Below are 16,362 nucleotides of genomic sequence, written 5' to 3'. Positions count from 1 at the left end.
GGCCCCAGATTAGTGTACTGAGAAATCCACATCTCAGCAGATCAGAAAGGTTGCAGTAGTCCCTCTAGAAAAAGGTAAAGATGAAGAGTTTAGGGTAGCAGGCTAGTCAGATTGAGATCAATTTACATGGAGCGGTGTTGGGAGCATAGCATGTATGTGTGGGAAGGTCCCCTGCACTTTACACTGTAGCATCGCACAGGTCAAACCATTGAAGTACTGTGTATACAGCAGTCCAAAACATTAGGTGGGAATTATTTGAACAATTTATTCCAAAATAAATGTAATCCATTCATATAAGCAAGGCAAGCCATAGGCTACTTCAGTAAAGAGAACATACAGGGATAAGCAGTCAATAACGGTTGTTTATTCAAGTCCTTTGTTGAAACATAAGTTAACAGAAACTGTTAGTAAGACTAATATTAACCAGTGACTGTGTAAAAAGGCGTGTCAAGGCATTTCTTTCATGTGTTTTTGTGTGGGATTGCCAGACTATGTAAAATGCAACTTCCACAAGAGAGCTGCCATTCTCATGTTGACAATGGAAACTCTTTAAGACTATTTGAAGTTTTACTTCCAAAGCACATCCATCCACTTCGCCTCCCAGAAAAACATTCACCTGTTAAAGACTAAGGGATATGGGTGTTCTAAACAAAATGTCTTTCTGACCATTTCTACACAGTACTGACACATTACTGAAATGATGCCTAGTGACAAAGTCATCAATAATACATGAAGAATCAGTTGGAACAGAACAGGGGGTTATTAGTTATTACAGCAGCCCAGGAAGGAGGTATGTTTTATTACAGCAGCCCAGGAAGGAGGTACGTTTTATTACAGCAGCCCAGGAAGGAGGTATGTTTTATTACAGCAGCCCAGGAAGGAGGTATGTTTTATTACAGCAGCCCAGGAAGGAGGTATGTTTTATTACAGCAGCCCAGGAAGGAGGTATGTTTTATTACAGCAGCCCAGGAAGGAGGTACGTTTTATTACAGCAGCCCAGGAAGGAGGTACGTTTTATTACAGCAGCCCAGGAAGGAGGTATGTTTTATTACAGCAGCCCAGGAAGGAGGTATGTTTTATTACAGCAGCCCAGGAAGGAGGTATGTTTTATTACAGCAGCCCAGGAAGGAGGTATGTTTTATTACAGCAGCCCAGGAAGGAGGTATGTTTTATTACAGCAGCCCAGGAAGGAGGTATGTTTTATTACAGCAGCCCAGGAAGGAGGTACGTTTTATTACAGCAGCCCAGGAAGGAGGTACGTTTTATTACAGCAGCCCAGGAAGGAGGTACGTTTTATTACAGCAGCCCAGGAAGGAGGTATGTTTTATTACAGCAGCCCAGGAAGGAGGTACGTTTTATTACAGCAGCCCAGGAAGGAGGTATGTTTTATTACAGCAGCCCAGGAAGGAGGTACGTTTTATTACAGCAGCCCAGGAAGGAGGTACGTTTTATTACAGCAGCCCAGGAAGGAGGTATGTTTTATTACAGCAGCCCAGGAAGGAGGTATGTTTTATTACAGCAGCCCAGGAAGGAGGTACGTTTTATTACAGCAGCCCAGGAAGGAGGTACGTTTTATTACAGCAGCCCAGGAAGGAGGTACGTTTTATTACAGCAGCCCAGGAAGGAGGTACGTTTTATTACAGCAGCCCAGGAAGGAGGTACGTTTTATTACAGCAGCCCAGGAAGGAGGTACGTTTTATTACAGCAGCCCAGGAAGGAGGTATGTTTTATTACAGCAGCCCAGGAAGGAGGTACGTTTTATTACAGCAGCCCAGGAAGGAGGTACGTTTTATTACAGCAGCCCAGGAAGGAGGTACGTTTTATTACAGCAGCCCAGGAAGGAGGTATGTTTTATTACAGCAGCCCAGGAAGGAGGTTTGACAGATGTTTTCCTCTCCCTGTTCTTAGGATTCATTTTCAACAGAGATGAGTTAGATGCAATCATCCAAACAGCTCCTCATATCTCCTTCCTTCCTTCCTTCCTTCCTTCCTTCCTTCCTTCCTTCGGCTGATTCCATCATCTAAAGCATCCCAGCATCCTTCAGTCAGTTACATGTGTTCAGGGTGGTTCTGTAAACATCTGATGAACTCTTTGACGGGGTGTCCATGGAAACAGATCTGGTTGACAGCGTTGAACAAGGGGAACCTGGAGGAAGGATAGAGGGGATAACAGTTTTAGATCCACACTATAGGGTCTACCCAAACCCTAGGTTGAAGATACCCAGGTTAGGACAAGTTATGGTTCCATATGGAAGCTTTTTGAAAATGAACAGATTCATGGGACCACCTGTTGCTAAGAAGCGTAGCTAGTCCCATTGTTAAGAACGCTTCCTCATTTATGCAAAGAGTTATGGGATATTAGAATCCTCTTGTCTTAACCTGTCATCTTCAACCTTGCCTGAACCGTACAGTCCTGGCTCATATACCATCTTTCACATGGTTCTTTCAGGCACAGTTCCAGCAACTATGGCTTGGCTCGGTTCGGCTCGGTAGTGTGAAAAGGTTATAAGATTGGTTTATTCATGTCATTCGGATGTTCAATTAAGTACATTGTTATGAATGACTCATCAGCACCTCGCAACCCTTTCAATCTGCACACTCCATTCCCCATACCCCAAGAGTGGTGCCTGAGAGTCTAGGGGTACCATAAACTGGCCTCTCAAAATCTCTCTGACCTGTGGACCTATTTGCTTAGGGGCACGTTGTCAGGGGCCATGAAACCTGACAGCTCTTCTCACTGTGCAGGTCAGTGTCTCCTCACTTGTGGACTTGTGGAATGGAGTGTTACTTGTGTGTTTACTATTTAATGCTGGTATTAGTTACTAATAGTTTATTATTTACTGTTGGAAGTAGTTACTAAGAGTTTATTATTTACTGTTGGTAGTAGTTACTAATAGTTTATTTACTGTTGGTATTAGTTACTAATAGTTTATTATTTACTGTTGGTAGTAGTTACTGATAGTTTATTATTTACTGTTGGTAGTAGTTACTAATAGTTTATTATTTACTGTTGGTAGTAGTTACTAATAGTTTATTATTTACTGTTGGTAGTAGTTACTAATAGTTTATTATTTACTGTTGGTAGTAGTTACTGATAGTAACTACTACCAACAGTAAATAGTTAACTCTTAGTAACTACTACTAACAGTAAATAATAAACTAAGAGTTAACTATTTACTGTTGGTAGTAGTTACTAATAGTTTATTATTTACTGTTGGTAGTAGTTACTAATAGTTTATTATTTACTGTTGGTATTAGTTACTAATAGTTTATTATTTACTGTTGGTAGTAGTTACTAAGAGTTAACTATTTACTGTTGGTAGTTGTCACGTCCTGGCCAGTATAAGGGTTAATTGTTATTGTAGTTTGGTCAGGACGTGGCAGAGGGTATTTGTTTTATGTGGTTCGGGGTGGTGTTTTGGAAAAAGGGTGTTTGGTTTAGTATTTCCGGGTTTTTGGGTTATGATCTTTGTTTACGTATTTCTATGTTTATCTAGTTAGTTGTATGTCTATGTTTGGTTAATTGGGGTGGACTTCCAATTGAAGGCAGCTGTGTGGTGTTGCCTTTGATTGGAAGTCCTATATTAGTTGGGTGTGTTTGTTTGTTTAATTGTGGGAGATTGTTTCGTGTTTAGCGTAAGTAAGCCTAACAGGACTGTCAGTTTATCGTGAGTTTGTTTTTGTTATTTTGTATATCCATTTTGAGTTTATTAAATGTTCAAAATGAACTATATCAACTCTGCTGCGTATTGGTCATCTTTTTCCGACGATGATTTCGCTATATCGTCCTCCGACGAAGAAATCCCTGACAGTAGTAGTTACTAATAGTTTATTATTTACTGTTGGTATTAGTTACTAATAGTTTATTATTTGGTGTAGGGGGTAAAACATTACATAATTAAATGGATGTGTCATGTTGGTATAAAGGGATCAGGAGACAGGCACAGGAATGTGTAATGGGGTTTTTATTTACCCAAATTACAGCATGCCATGTAAAGGCACAGGGACGAAGACCAAACAAACACGTATACAAAACACAGGGTAGAAACCCAAAGAAAAGAGCGAGGAGAACCTCAAATAAATACACAATCGCACAATGATACCACACTGTCACGCCCTGGCCATAGAGAGGTTTTTATTCTCTATTTTGGTTAGGCCAGGGTGTGACTAGGGTGGGCATTCTATGTTCCTTTTTCTATGTTTTGGTATTTCTTTGTAAAGGCCGGGTATGGTTCTCAATCAGGGACAGCTGTCTATCGTTGTCTCTGATTGGGAACCATATTTAGGTAGCCTTTTCCCACAGGGTTAGTGTGGGTAGTTGTTTTCTGTTTGGTGTGTTCACCTGACAGAGCTGTTGCGTTTTGTTCCACTTTGTTTTGTTGTTTCAGTGTTCAAGTTAAAATGAAACATCATGAACACGTACCACGCTGCGCTTTGGTCTACTCCTTCTTCCACAGACAAACGTTACACACACGGAACGAGACCCGTAATCATCTGCACAATTCAAGTGGCACGAAAGCCAAAACAACACAGCACAGGTACTCACACGACCAACGGACATTGGAACAATAATCAACAATGGTGAACCAAAGGGCACATTTATACAATTACAATCAGTGGGAATAGGGACCAGGTGTGCGTAATGACACAGTTCCGGAGGGATCCGTGACACAATGTATACTGGCAATACGTGCAGCATCAAACTTGGCAAGAAAAGAACAGAATTCTTTAACCAGGGGCGGGGCCTTTGCCAGGATTGCAATTTGAGCCCTCCGCTCTTCAATATTTACATCAATGAATTGGCTACTATTCTAGAAAAATCCTCAGCCCCTGGTGTTAGTCTCCACAATTCAAAGGTTAAATGCCTACTCTTCGCAGATGACCTATGCCTGCTGTCACCCACAGCACATGGCCTACAGCAGAGCCTGGACCTGCTAGAGCAGTGCTGCCAGACCTGGGCCCTGGCAGTAAACCCCAAAAAGACTCAAATAAAAATCCAGATCTCAGGGAATTAGACCAAAGTTCTCAATTGGTACAAAATATATAGAGTACTGCACACTACAATTACTTAGAATAAAAAATAAGTGGACTGGACAGCTTAATGAGGCAGTGAATGAACAGAGAGAATGCACGCAGGGCATTTTACGCATTAAAAAACAATTTCAAATTGAAATACCTATAAAAATTTGGCTAAAACTAATTGAATGTGTAATTGAACCAACTGCACTGGGGGGTGCACTTGCAAAACAAGTTTTCACCAAATGGGACAAACGCCCCATTGAAACCCTTCATGCAGAGTTCTGTAAGATTCTCCTACATGTCCAGAGGAAAACTACAAACAATGCATGCAGGGCAGAATTAGGCCAATATCCACTAATAATAAAAACTCAAAAAAGAGCAATTAAGTTTTGTAAACATCTAAAATATAGTGACCCACTCTCATATCATTACTTAACCCTGCAATGCCAAGAGCTGAGCAAAGAAAAGAGTTCCCTCATCCAGCTGGTCCTGGGGCTGAGTTCACAAACCTGTTCTACTAACACACTGAAGCCTCAGGACCCTCATCCAGCTGGTCCTGGGGCTGAGTTCACAAACCTGTTCTGCTAACACACTGAAGCCTCAGGACCAGAACATCCAATCAATCAGAAAAAAAACAAAATTACATCACAGTCAAAACAAAACTACATTACTTATTAGGAAACACAAAAACAAAGCAAAATGCAGTGCTATCTGGCCCTAAATCGACAGTACACCGTGGCTAACTATTTTACCATGGTTACAGATCAAAACCTTAGAAAAACCTTGACAAAGTACAGGCTCAGTGAGCAGAGCCTTTCCATTGAGAAGGGTAGACACAGGAAAACCTGGCTCCCTGTAGAGGAAAGGCTGTGCAACCACTGCACAGCAACAGAACCTGAGACAGAGCTGCATTTCCTGACAAAATGTAAAAAATATAAAACAATTAGAGAGTGTAATTTCCCCAAATTTGAAACCCTTATTGAAGGTTTCAAAGACCTCTCTGATGAGAATAGGCTACCCGTCCAGTTGGGGGAGGAAGCAGAGAGCTGTAGGTTGGCAGCGCACTACATTGCTGCCTGCCATAAGATGAGGGACAGTGTCTGACAGATCAATCAACCTGCACATGTCCTCTACTGTATGCTTATTGTTATTGTTCAATGTATGGTTATTTTGACCCTTGGTTATTGTTGTTACTGTTGTCCCGTTGACAGTTTTGATTCTTATTATTTTCATATTGTAAATATCCAAAGTAAGCTTTGGCAATATGTACATTGTTGCATCATGCCAATAAAGCAAAATGAATTGAATTGAATTTAAAATTGAGAGAGAGAGAGAGAGAGAGAGAGAGAAAAAGAGAACGACAGAGAGAACAACAGAGAGAGAACAACAGAGAGAACGACAGAGAGAGAGCGAGAATGACAGCGAGAGAGAGAACGACAGAGAGAGAGCGAGAACGACAAAGAGAGAGCGAGAACGACAGCGAGAGAGAGAGAGAGCGAGAACGACAGCTAGAGAGAGAGAGAGCGAGAACGACAGCTAGAGAGAGAGCGAGAACGACAGCGAGAGAGAGAGAGAGAGAGAGCGAGAGCGACAGCGAGAGAGAGAGACAGCGAGAGAGAGAGAGAACGACAGCGAGAAAGAGAGAGAGAGAGAGAGAGAACGACAGCGAGAGAGAGAGAGAGAGAGAACGACAGCGAGAGAGAGAGAGAGAGAGAACGACAGCGAGAGAGAGAGAACGACAGCGAGAGAGAGAGAGAGAGAGAACGACAGCGAGAGAGAGAGAACGACAGCGAGAGAGAGAGAACGACAGCGAGAGAGAGAGAACGACAGAGAGAGAGAGAAAACGACAGAGAGAGAGAAAACGACAGAGAGAGAGAAAACGACAGAGAGAGAGAGAGAAAACGACAGAGAGAGAGAGAGAAAACGACAGAGAGAGAGAGAAAACGACAGAGAGAGAGAGAAAACGACAGAGAGAGAGAGAAAACGACAGAGAGAAAACGACAGAGAGAGAGAGAAAACGACAGAGAGAAAACGACAGAGAGAGAACGACAGAGAGAGAGAGAACGACAGAGAGAGAGAGAACGACAGAGGGAGAATCTCGAAATTCAGAATGTCAACAATGCCCTTGTGTTTCTCTCTCTTTCCACATTCTTCACCTTTCCTGTTTTGGCGAAGGCCTCTGCGATCTTGCGGTTGCGTCCACCATAGCAGGTGGTGATGAGGTCGGCGACGCCACAGCTCTCCAGGAATGTCACGGGGGAGACGGGTCCGGCGGTGCAGAATATCCGGGCGAAGGCAATCCTCTCCATCAGTCCCAGTCTGATCACCGCTGCCTTGGTGTTATCACCGAAGCCCAGGACGTCACAGAACCCTGCTCCCACCGCCACTATGTTCTGAGGAGGGAAATCTGTTCATTACTCTGTGTAGATCTAGATTCCACATGTTTTACGGATAATGATCTCCCAGAAGACCACAGGAGAAGACCACAGGAGAAGACCATTTGTGGAGACATTGGTCAGAATAGAAGACCTTGGAGCTTCCATTAAAAACAGAAAGCTATGGCATGCCATCCTTAGGCGCATTGTACTACCACTATTAGGAATAAAGCAAGCGGTTACTATATCATCACTTCATAGTGACAGTGGTGTTTGATTATGAATCTCACCAGAAAGAGATGAAGGTAAAAGCATGTTATGAGGGTAAAAAGTAGACCTTGAGAGCTCCACAGATCTCAACGACATCAGCCTCCACCACCACAGTGACTCTAAAGTCAGTGGTCTGCATCAGTTCCCCAGTCCTTGTTCTTACACCCTGGGTAAAGAATACAAACAATATTACACATGAAATATCCAAAATACCATTCATATGGTAAAATGCATGGATACTTACTACTGTAACACAAAAGCATCGGCATGAGCTCTTTGAATGGAAGAGATGTACTGGGTTCTATTTTCCAAAGCAACCAAATTCACCTTGATGATACTTCATACACGTCAGATATACCGATGCAGGGCACAGCTTTGCACAAACAAACAAACAAACAAACACACACACACACACACACACTTTACCGATTGTGGTCTGGCAGAATTTCTCCTCCGCGACTTCGTTGGCTTCGTTGGTCCCCATCAGTACTGTCATGGTGATGCCCAGCTTCTCTCTGATGACATCAGAGATTAGTATCAACGCCTTGGGATCCTCATCTACACCCTGTAACGTGCATCACCATGGATACACCTATTAATATCATCACCCTCATCTACACCCTGTAACGTACATCACCATGGATACACCTATTAATATCATCACCCTCATCTACACCCTGTAACGTACATCACCATGGATACACCTATTAATATCATCACCCTCATCTACACCCTGTAACGTACATCACCATGGATACACCTATTAATATCATCACCCTCATCTACACCCTGTAACGTACATCACCATGGATACACCTATTAATATCATCACCCTCATCTACACCCTGTAACGTACATCACCATGGATACACCTATTAATATCATCACCCTCATCTACACCCTGTAACGTACATCACCATGGATACACCTATTAATATCATCACCCTCATCTACACCCTGTAACGTACATCACCATGGATACACCTATTAATATCATCACCCTCATCTACACCCTGTAACGTACATCACCATGGATACACCTATTAATATCATCACCCTCATCTACACCCTGTAACGTACATCACCATGGATACACCTATTAATATCATCACCCTCATCTACACCCTGTAACGTACATCACCATGGATACACCTATTAATATCATCACCCTCATCTACACCCTGTAACGTGCATCACCATGGATACACCTATTAATATCATCACCCTCATCTACACCCTGTAACGTGCATCACCATGGATACACCTATTAATATCATCACCCTCATCTACACCCTGTAACGTGCATCACCATGGATACACCTATTAATATCATCACCCTCATCTACACCCTGTAACGTGCATCACCATGGATACACCTATTAATATCATCACCCTCATCTACACCCTGTAACGTACATCACCATGGATACACCTATTAATATCATCACCCTCATCTACACCCTGTAACGTACATCACCATGGATACACCTATTAATATCATCACCCTCATCTACACCCTGTAACGTACATCACCATGGATACACCTATTAATATCATCACCCTCATCTACACCCTGTAACGTACATCACCATGGATACACCTATTAATATCATCACCCTCATCTACACCCCTGTAACGTACATCACCATGGATACACCTATTAATATCATCACCCTCATCTACACCCTGTAACGTACATCACCATGGATACACCTATTAATATCATCACCCTCATCTACACCCTGTAACGTACATCACCATGGATACACCTATTAATATCATCACCCTCATCTACACCCTGTAACGTACATCACCATGGATACACCTATTAATATCATCACCCTCATCTACACCCTGTAACGTACATCACCATGGATACACCTATTAATATCATCACCCTCATCTACACCCTGTAACGTACATCACCATGGATACACCTATTAATATCATCACCCTCATCTACACCCTGTAACGTACATTACCATGGATACACATATTAATATCATCACCCTCATCTACACCCTGTAACATCAGATCACTAGGAATGTAGATCCGCCTCACCGTTCATCATCCTTTGGTACTGGGAGGGAACACCTATTTACAGCAACAAGTAATAATTAGAAGCAGCAGTATTCAATACTGGAAATTAAACCAGAAGTTTGCCCTTCAAAAAGGCAACTGTATGCTGCTGCATTGAGGTAGTCATTTAAACAAACAGGCCCTGAAAGCAAAACCAGTCACCTTGATAAGAGACATGCCCACAGCATCCTTCTTGATGTGTTCTTTGACGGTGTCACAGATTCTGTTGATGAACTGGTGTGGAATAACGAAGATCAGGATGTCTGCTCCCTTCGCAGCATCCGTCACCTCTGGAACAGCCACCTCCATGGGGATGAGATTCATCGGGTGATGTGTGGCAGACTTAACGTTAAAGGTTGGTAATATAAGTGATTACGTCATTTTTTATTTTACCTTTATTTAACTAGGCAAGTCAGTTAAGAACAAATTCTTATTTTCAATGACAGCCTACCAGGGAACAGTGGGGTTAACTGCCTTGTTCAGGGGCAGAACAACAGATTTTTACCTTGTCAGCTCGGGGATTCAATCTTGCAACCTTTTGGTTACTAGTCCAACGCTCTAATAATTAGTTAATAATCAGGTAATAATCAAATATGAACAAAAAAAGGTGATATATGCATTGTGATTTTAATAGTGAGAAACTGTAAACATAAACTGCACGAGAGATCTTTTTTTTTCCAGAGCATTTTGAAATCTTGAGTCTTACAATGTTGGGGGGGAAGCTTGTGTCCAGGCAGGTACTTGACATTCTCATGGTCTGTATTGATGATCTCTGTGAGTTTACGTCCGTTCACCGTCTCCTCAAACACCCACATGTTCACTGTCGTGTCGAATATGTCAAGTTTTCCTACATTGGTGCCCACAATCTTGGCAATGGCAGAGCCCCTGTAGATGTGAAACAAAAGTGTCAATTTCAAGCAATACTATTGTTTCATTTTTCTCCACATTTTTGGAGCTGAGGAGATTACTTCAATTGAATGGATGATAGACTTCACACTAGTATTAGAGCAGGGTGCAAAACCCAGTGAGGTTTTCCCACTTTGAGAGATAAACAGGCTAGAAGTGAGATGTTTGAATGTTGAATATCCCCATTGGACCCAACCAATCAGTCTTGCAATTGTATTTGGTTAATAAAGCTTGTCTCTCACTGCCACCAATCAGTTAAGCTTTCTAGGACCAAATATTATCCAATCAGTTAAGCTTTCTAGCACCGAATATTATCCAATCAGTTAAGCTTTCTAGCACCAAATATTATCCAATCAGTTAAGCTTTCTAGCACCAAATATTATCCAATCAGTTAAGCTTTTTAGGACCAAATGTTATCCAATCAGTTAAGTATTATCCAATCAGTTAAGCTTTCTAGCACCAAGTATTATGCAACAAATGCTGGGAGAGAAAATAATGGTGTAATTCATTTTTCAATTGTGGACTAGTAAATGATTATTGTGTCAATAATGAATGTTGCTCATACACTGTTTACAATGAATATACACCACACCTAATGAGTATAATGACAGTAGTAGTGATTACTCAAACAAGGCCTTATTTTATGCCAAGGAATGAGGTAAGAGTGATATTTTAAAGATCAGACAACTCAATATTGATTCAGAAACTTCCCCTCGATTGTTCTAGTAACCTACACAACACAACAACACAACCCAACAACACAATCCAACCTCAAAGAACATAAGAACATTCCTGAGGAAGTAAATCAAAGGCCCTGCAGTGTAGCAGCTCTAAGCATTTGTTGACATAGCAGCATGGCCTGGTCTCATGGACTAGACGTAACATAGTAAAGTGAATCCAGGTCACTCAAATTAGTATGATACGTTAGTTTTGGTATGGTTATATAAGACAGATGGTTACTTAAGGCAAAAGTTGGGTGTTGGTCGGGCGTATAACGTGAACTTCTAGCAACCCAAATTTGAGTGTTCAAATTGGTTCACGGACAACTTTAGCATTTTAGCAACTTTGCAACTACTTACTACTTTTTAGCTACTTAACAACTACTTAGCATGTCAGCTAACCCTTCCTCTAACCCTTTAACCTAACCCTAACCTTAACCCCTAACGCCCTAGCCTACCTAACATTAGCCACCTAGCTAACATTAGCGTTAGCCACCTAGCCAACATCAGTGATAGCCACCTAGCCAGCTAGCGAACATTAGTTACAACAAATTGGAATTCCTAACATATCATACGTTTTGCAAATTAATTACATATTGTATGAATTTCAATTTGTAACATATTGTACGAATTGCAATTCTTAACAAATAATACGAAGAGTAATTTGTAACATATCATACGAAATAGATGACGGACATCCACACGAAACATAACATATCATACAAATTAGAAAGGGAAAGGTGAGGGAAAGGTGGATACCCAGTATGTTGTACAACTGAATGCATTCAACCGAAATGTGTCTTCCTCATTGGTGGTCCTGGATTTACGTTTACTATGTTACGTCTACCTATGACTCCAGGTTGATTGGACACAATGCCACCACTTTATAAAATGGTTAACAGAGCTGATCACCACTTTGTAAATGGTGGTTTGTGTATCATGAAGGCTCATAGTGTAGTTTCATCACAGAGGTTCGGGCTCCCGAGTGGAGCAGCGGTTTAAGGCACTGCATCTCAGTGCAAGAGGCGTCACTACAGTCCCTGGTTTGAATCCAGGCTGTATCACATCCGGCTGTGATTGGGAGTACCATAGGGCGGTGCACAATTGGCCCAGCGTCGTCCAGGTTTGGCCGGGGTAGGCCGTCATTGTAAATAATAATTTGTTCTTGCCTGGTTAAATAAAAATAAACCCTCTAGGCTAGAGTTTAGACTTTGGTATTCCCATCTCCTCATCATGGACAGAAACATAAAATTAGAAACATTTTATTTAGTCATTATCTGATCTCATGCATACAGTGAAATGGAGGCAGCCTGTGTGTGTGTGTGTGTGTGTGTGTTTAAAACTATAAGGAATATAACTGTATTCTGCAATAATCCAGCAATTCCATTAGATGCAATAAAATATTGAGATAATAAATCAAATTCTGATATTTGCCCCAGTTATGTTGCATTATTACCACCATAGGTAAGCTTAATCGAGACAATACAAGTATTATTATTAATATTAGTCTGATAAGGCAAACAAAGAAAGCTGGGGAAAGCAAACAGCAACAGTGCTCTACACAGTCATCTTCAAACAGTCATCTGTTTCTAGTGAGATCACATCGAGCTAAATAAACTCGATACACTCGTCTCACACACCTGCACTTCTGTAACCTACAACCTGATACACAATCGACTCAAAGGTTGATAGTGTAACTACCCTGGGTTTATAAGCGCGGAAATCGACTCTGCTGCACGAGCATGCTTTTGTGGCACAGTCGATAGCGCGCCGTACTTCGGGCTAGAAGGTCGAGGATTCGAGACCTGCTCCCTGCTGTTTCATTACAATAGTATTATTGCTAACTCAAAATTACAGTCCGGTAAGTGAAAGACATTTGAAAACCGTTGACATACAAAAACGGCTGTGTCTTACAGTACAGTAGGATCATTCTGCATCATCAGCTCAGAAAGACGTAATCAAAATACATTTTAGCATAAATCAATATAAAAAGGTATTTACCAGTTGCCAGAGCCAATGATGCATACTTTCTTAGGTGCCATGATCATCCATGGTGTCTGCTGCCCCTCCTGAAGTGATTGGTGCGAAGACTCGTCTGAAGTCTAGACGAAGTGTATTTATACCTGGCACGTGGGATAGCAGTCTGGGTCACTCCCTCTTGTATTTATTGGTTAGTGCACTCAGGTCCAGACAGGCTCCAAGAGGACCATTTGTTCTTTTTTTATATTTTTTTTATATAAGATTGTAAAAAATGGTTTACACCAAATACAAACAGACACAAACGAACAACAATTTACAGACGCACACAAACAACGACTTCATCACCTCTGCCCAGACCCGCATGCTCACACCTCCATCCCTAGTGTCACGTCCTGACAGTATAAGGGGTTATTGGTTATTGTAGTTTGGTCAGGACGTGGCAGGGGGTATTTGTTTTATGTGGTTCGGGGTTTAATGGGATATGTATTTATGTAAGAGGGGTGTTTGATTTATGTGTTCCGGGGTTTTTGGGAAATGTTCTTGTTTTGTATTTCTATGTTTTTCTATGTTGTGTATTTCTTTGTTGGCCTGGTATGGCTCTCAATCAGGAACAGCTGTACATCGTTGTTGCTGATTGAGAGTCATACTTAAGTAGCCCTGTTTTCACCTGTCCCTTGGTGGGAAGTTGTTGCTGCAATACTGGTCGTGCGCGTGCAATACTGGTCGTGCGCGTGCAATACTGGTCGTGCGCGTGCAATACTGGTCGTGCGATCGTTTTGTTTCGTTTGTGTTCAATAAAAGTCATTATGAGCACTCAACCCGCTGCGCCTTGGTCCACTACGTACGACGACCATTACACCTAGTGCCTGCATTATTGTTTGCCAAATGGCCTTAAATTGTACCAATTTGTTTTTCTCGGTCGTCCATGCTATTTCAGTAATAAATCATTAGATTTTGTCTTTGTGTTAATGATGCTGGATTAATTGATTTGCACGTTTTTCCTATATACGTTTATTCAAGATGAGTTATGAGAAGAGAATCCTCCAGCCCATTGAATATTTCACTACACCCCCATTTTCCATGTCTTGAAAGACAGACCAATTAATAGTACATTTACATTGTAGTACTTCTGACAGCCTACTTTCTAAAACAGCCCATCATTTTTGGACTTAATAGCATTTCAAGAAAGCATGGATTATTGAATCATTGTTAGTTTTAGACTAAAGGCATGACTCTGCGGTTGTGCTGTAGAATTTGTGACTTTTGTCTCTTGTATAATCAATTCTATACATGAGTTTATATTGGATTAAGCCTACATTTTCATTAACTGTAATTTCATTAGTTATGCTCCCACTTTCCCTCCATCTTGTGACAACATTAGTTATTTTTAAGTCTTGGTTCCAATAGTTTATATATATTTTTTCAAAATATTTCAAATTGAAATGTCATGATATGTAACTTTTAAATTGCATGTATTTGAAACTATACTGAACAACAATATAAAACGCAACATGCAGAAATTTCAAAGATTTGACTGAGTTAAAGTTCATATCAGGAAATCAGGAAATGTAAGTAAATTAATTAGGCCCTACTCGATGGATTTCACGACTGGGAATACAGATACGCATCTGTTGGTTACAGGTACCCTTAAAAAAAGGGTAGGGGCGTGGATCAGAAAACCAGTCAATATCTGGTGTGACCACCATTTTTGCCTCATGCAGCACGACACATCTCCTTCGCATAGTTTTGATAAGGCTGTTGATTGTGGCCTGTGGAATGATGTCCCACTCTTCTTCAATGGCTGTGAGAAGTTGCTGGATATTGGTGGGAACTGGAACATACTGTCATACAATTTGATCCAGAGCATCCCAAACATGCTCAATGGGTGACATGTGTGGTGAGTATGCAGGCCATGGATGACCTGGGACATTTTCAGCTTCCAGGAATTGTGAACAGATCCTTGCGACATGGGGCCGTGCATTTGTAACAGTGTAGGTTCCGTCCCTCTCTTCGCCCCAACCTGGGCTCGAACCAGGGACCCTTGCACACATCAACAACTGACACCCCACGAAGCATCGTTACCCATCGCGCCACAAAAGCCGCGGCCCTTGCAACGCAAGGGGCAACCCTACTTCAAGTCTCAGAGCGAGTGACGTCACCGATTGAAACGCTATTAGCGCGCACCACCGCTAACTAACTAGCCATTTCACATCGGTTACACATTATAATGCTGAACCATGAGGTAATGGCGGCGGATGAATGGCACGACAATGGGCCTCAGGATCTCGTCACAATATCTTTGTTCATTCAAATTGCCATCGATAAAATGCAATTGTGTTCACTGTCCGTAGCGTCTGCCTGCCCATACCATAACACCACCATGGGGCACACTGTTTAACAACGTTGACAAACTGCTCGCCCATAAGACGCCATATACACGCTGTCTGTCATCTGCCCTGTACAGTTGACACCAAATTCATCCATAAAGATCTCCTGGGTGTGAGTGGCCATCGAAGGTGAGCCCACTGAAGTAATTTATGACGCCTAACTGTAGTCAGGTCAAGACCCTGGTGAGGACAACGAGCACGCAGATGAGCTTCCCTGAGATGGTTTCTGACAGTTTGTGCAGAAATTCTTTGGTTGTGCAAACCCACAGTTTCATCAGCTGTCTGGATGGCTGTTCTCACATGAGCCAGATGAGGTCCTGAGCTGACATGGTTACACGTGGTCTGTGGTTGTGAGGCTGGTTGGACATACTGCCAAATACTGTAAAATGACGTTGGAGGTGGCTTATGGTAAATAAATTAACATTACATTTTCTGGCAACAGCTCTGATGGAAATTCCTGCGTGCCAATTGCATACACCCTCAAAACTTGAGACATCTATGGCATTGTTGTGTGAATAAACTACATGTTTTAGAGTGGCCTTTTATTGTCCCTAGCACAAGGTGCACCTGTGTAATTATCATGCTGTTTAATCAGCTTCTTGATATTCCACACCTGTCAGATTGATG

General features: G+C 41.8%; 1 protein-coding gene across 1 annotated transcript; it reads right to left on the bottom strand.

Moving 5' to 3' along the window:
• Positions 1–342: 342 nt before the first annotated feature.
• On the bottom strand, positions 343–13,587 carry LOC106583703 (glycerol-3-phosphate dehydrogenase [NAD(+)], cytoplasmic). Its single transcript, XM_045705481.1, is given in 9 exon segments — positions 343–2,146; positions 7,176–7,412; positions 7,732–7,807; positions 7,809–7,830; positions 8,091–8,229; positions 9,906–10,046; positions 10,450–10,461; positions 10,463–10,628; positions 13,370–13,587. Coding segments are annotated over 9 exon segments (927 nt in total). The 5' UTR covers positions 13,417–13,587; the 3' UTR covers positions 343–2,059.
• Positions 13,588–16,362: the final 2,775 nt, after the last annotated feature.

The sequence above is a fragment of the Salmo salar genome, chromosome ssa22, assembly GCF_905237065.1.
Source record: "Salmo salar chromosome ssa22, Ssal_v3.1, whole genome shotgun sequence".
Classification (NCBI taxonomy): domain Eukaryota; kingdom Metazoa; phylum Chordata; class Actinopteri; order Salmoniformes; family Salmonidae; genus Salmo; species Salmo salar.
This window is presented reverse-complemented; position numbering and strand designations above follow the sequence as displayed.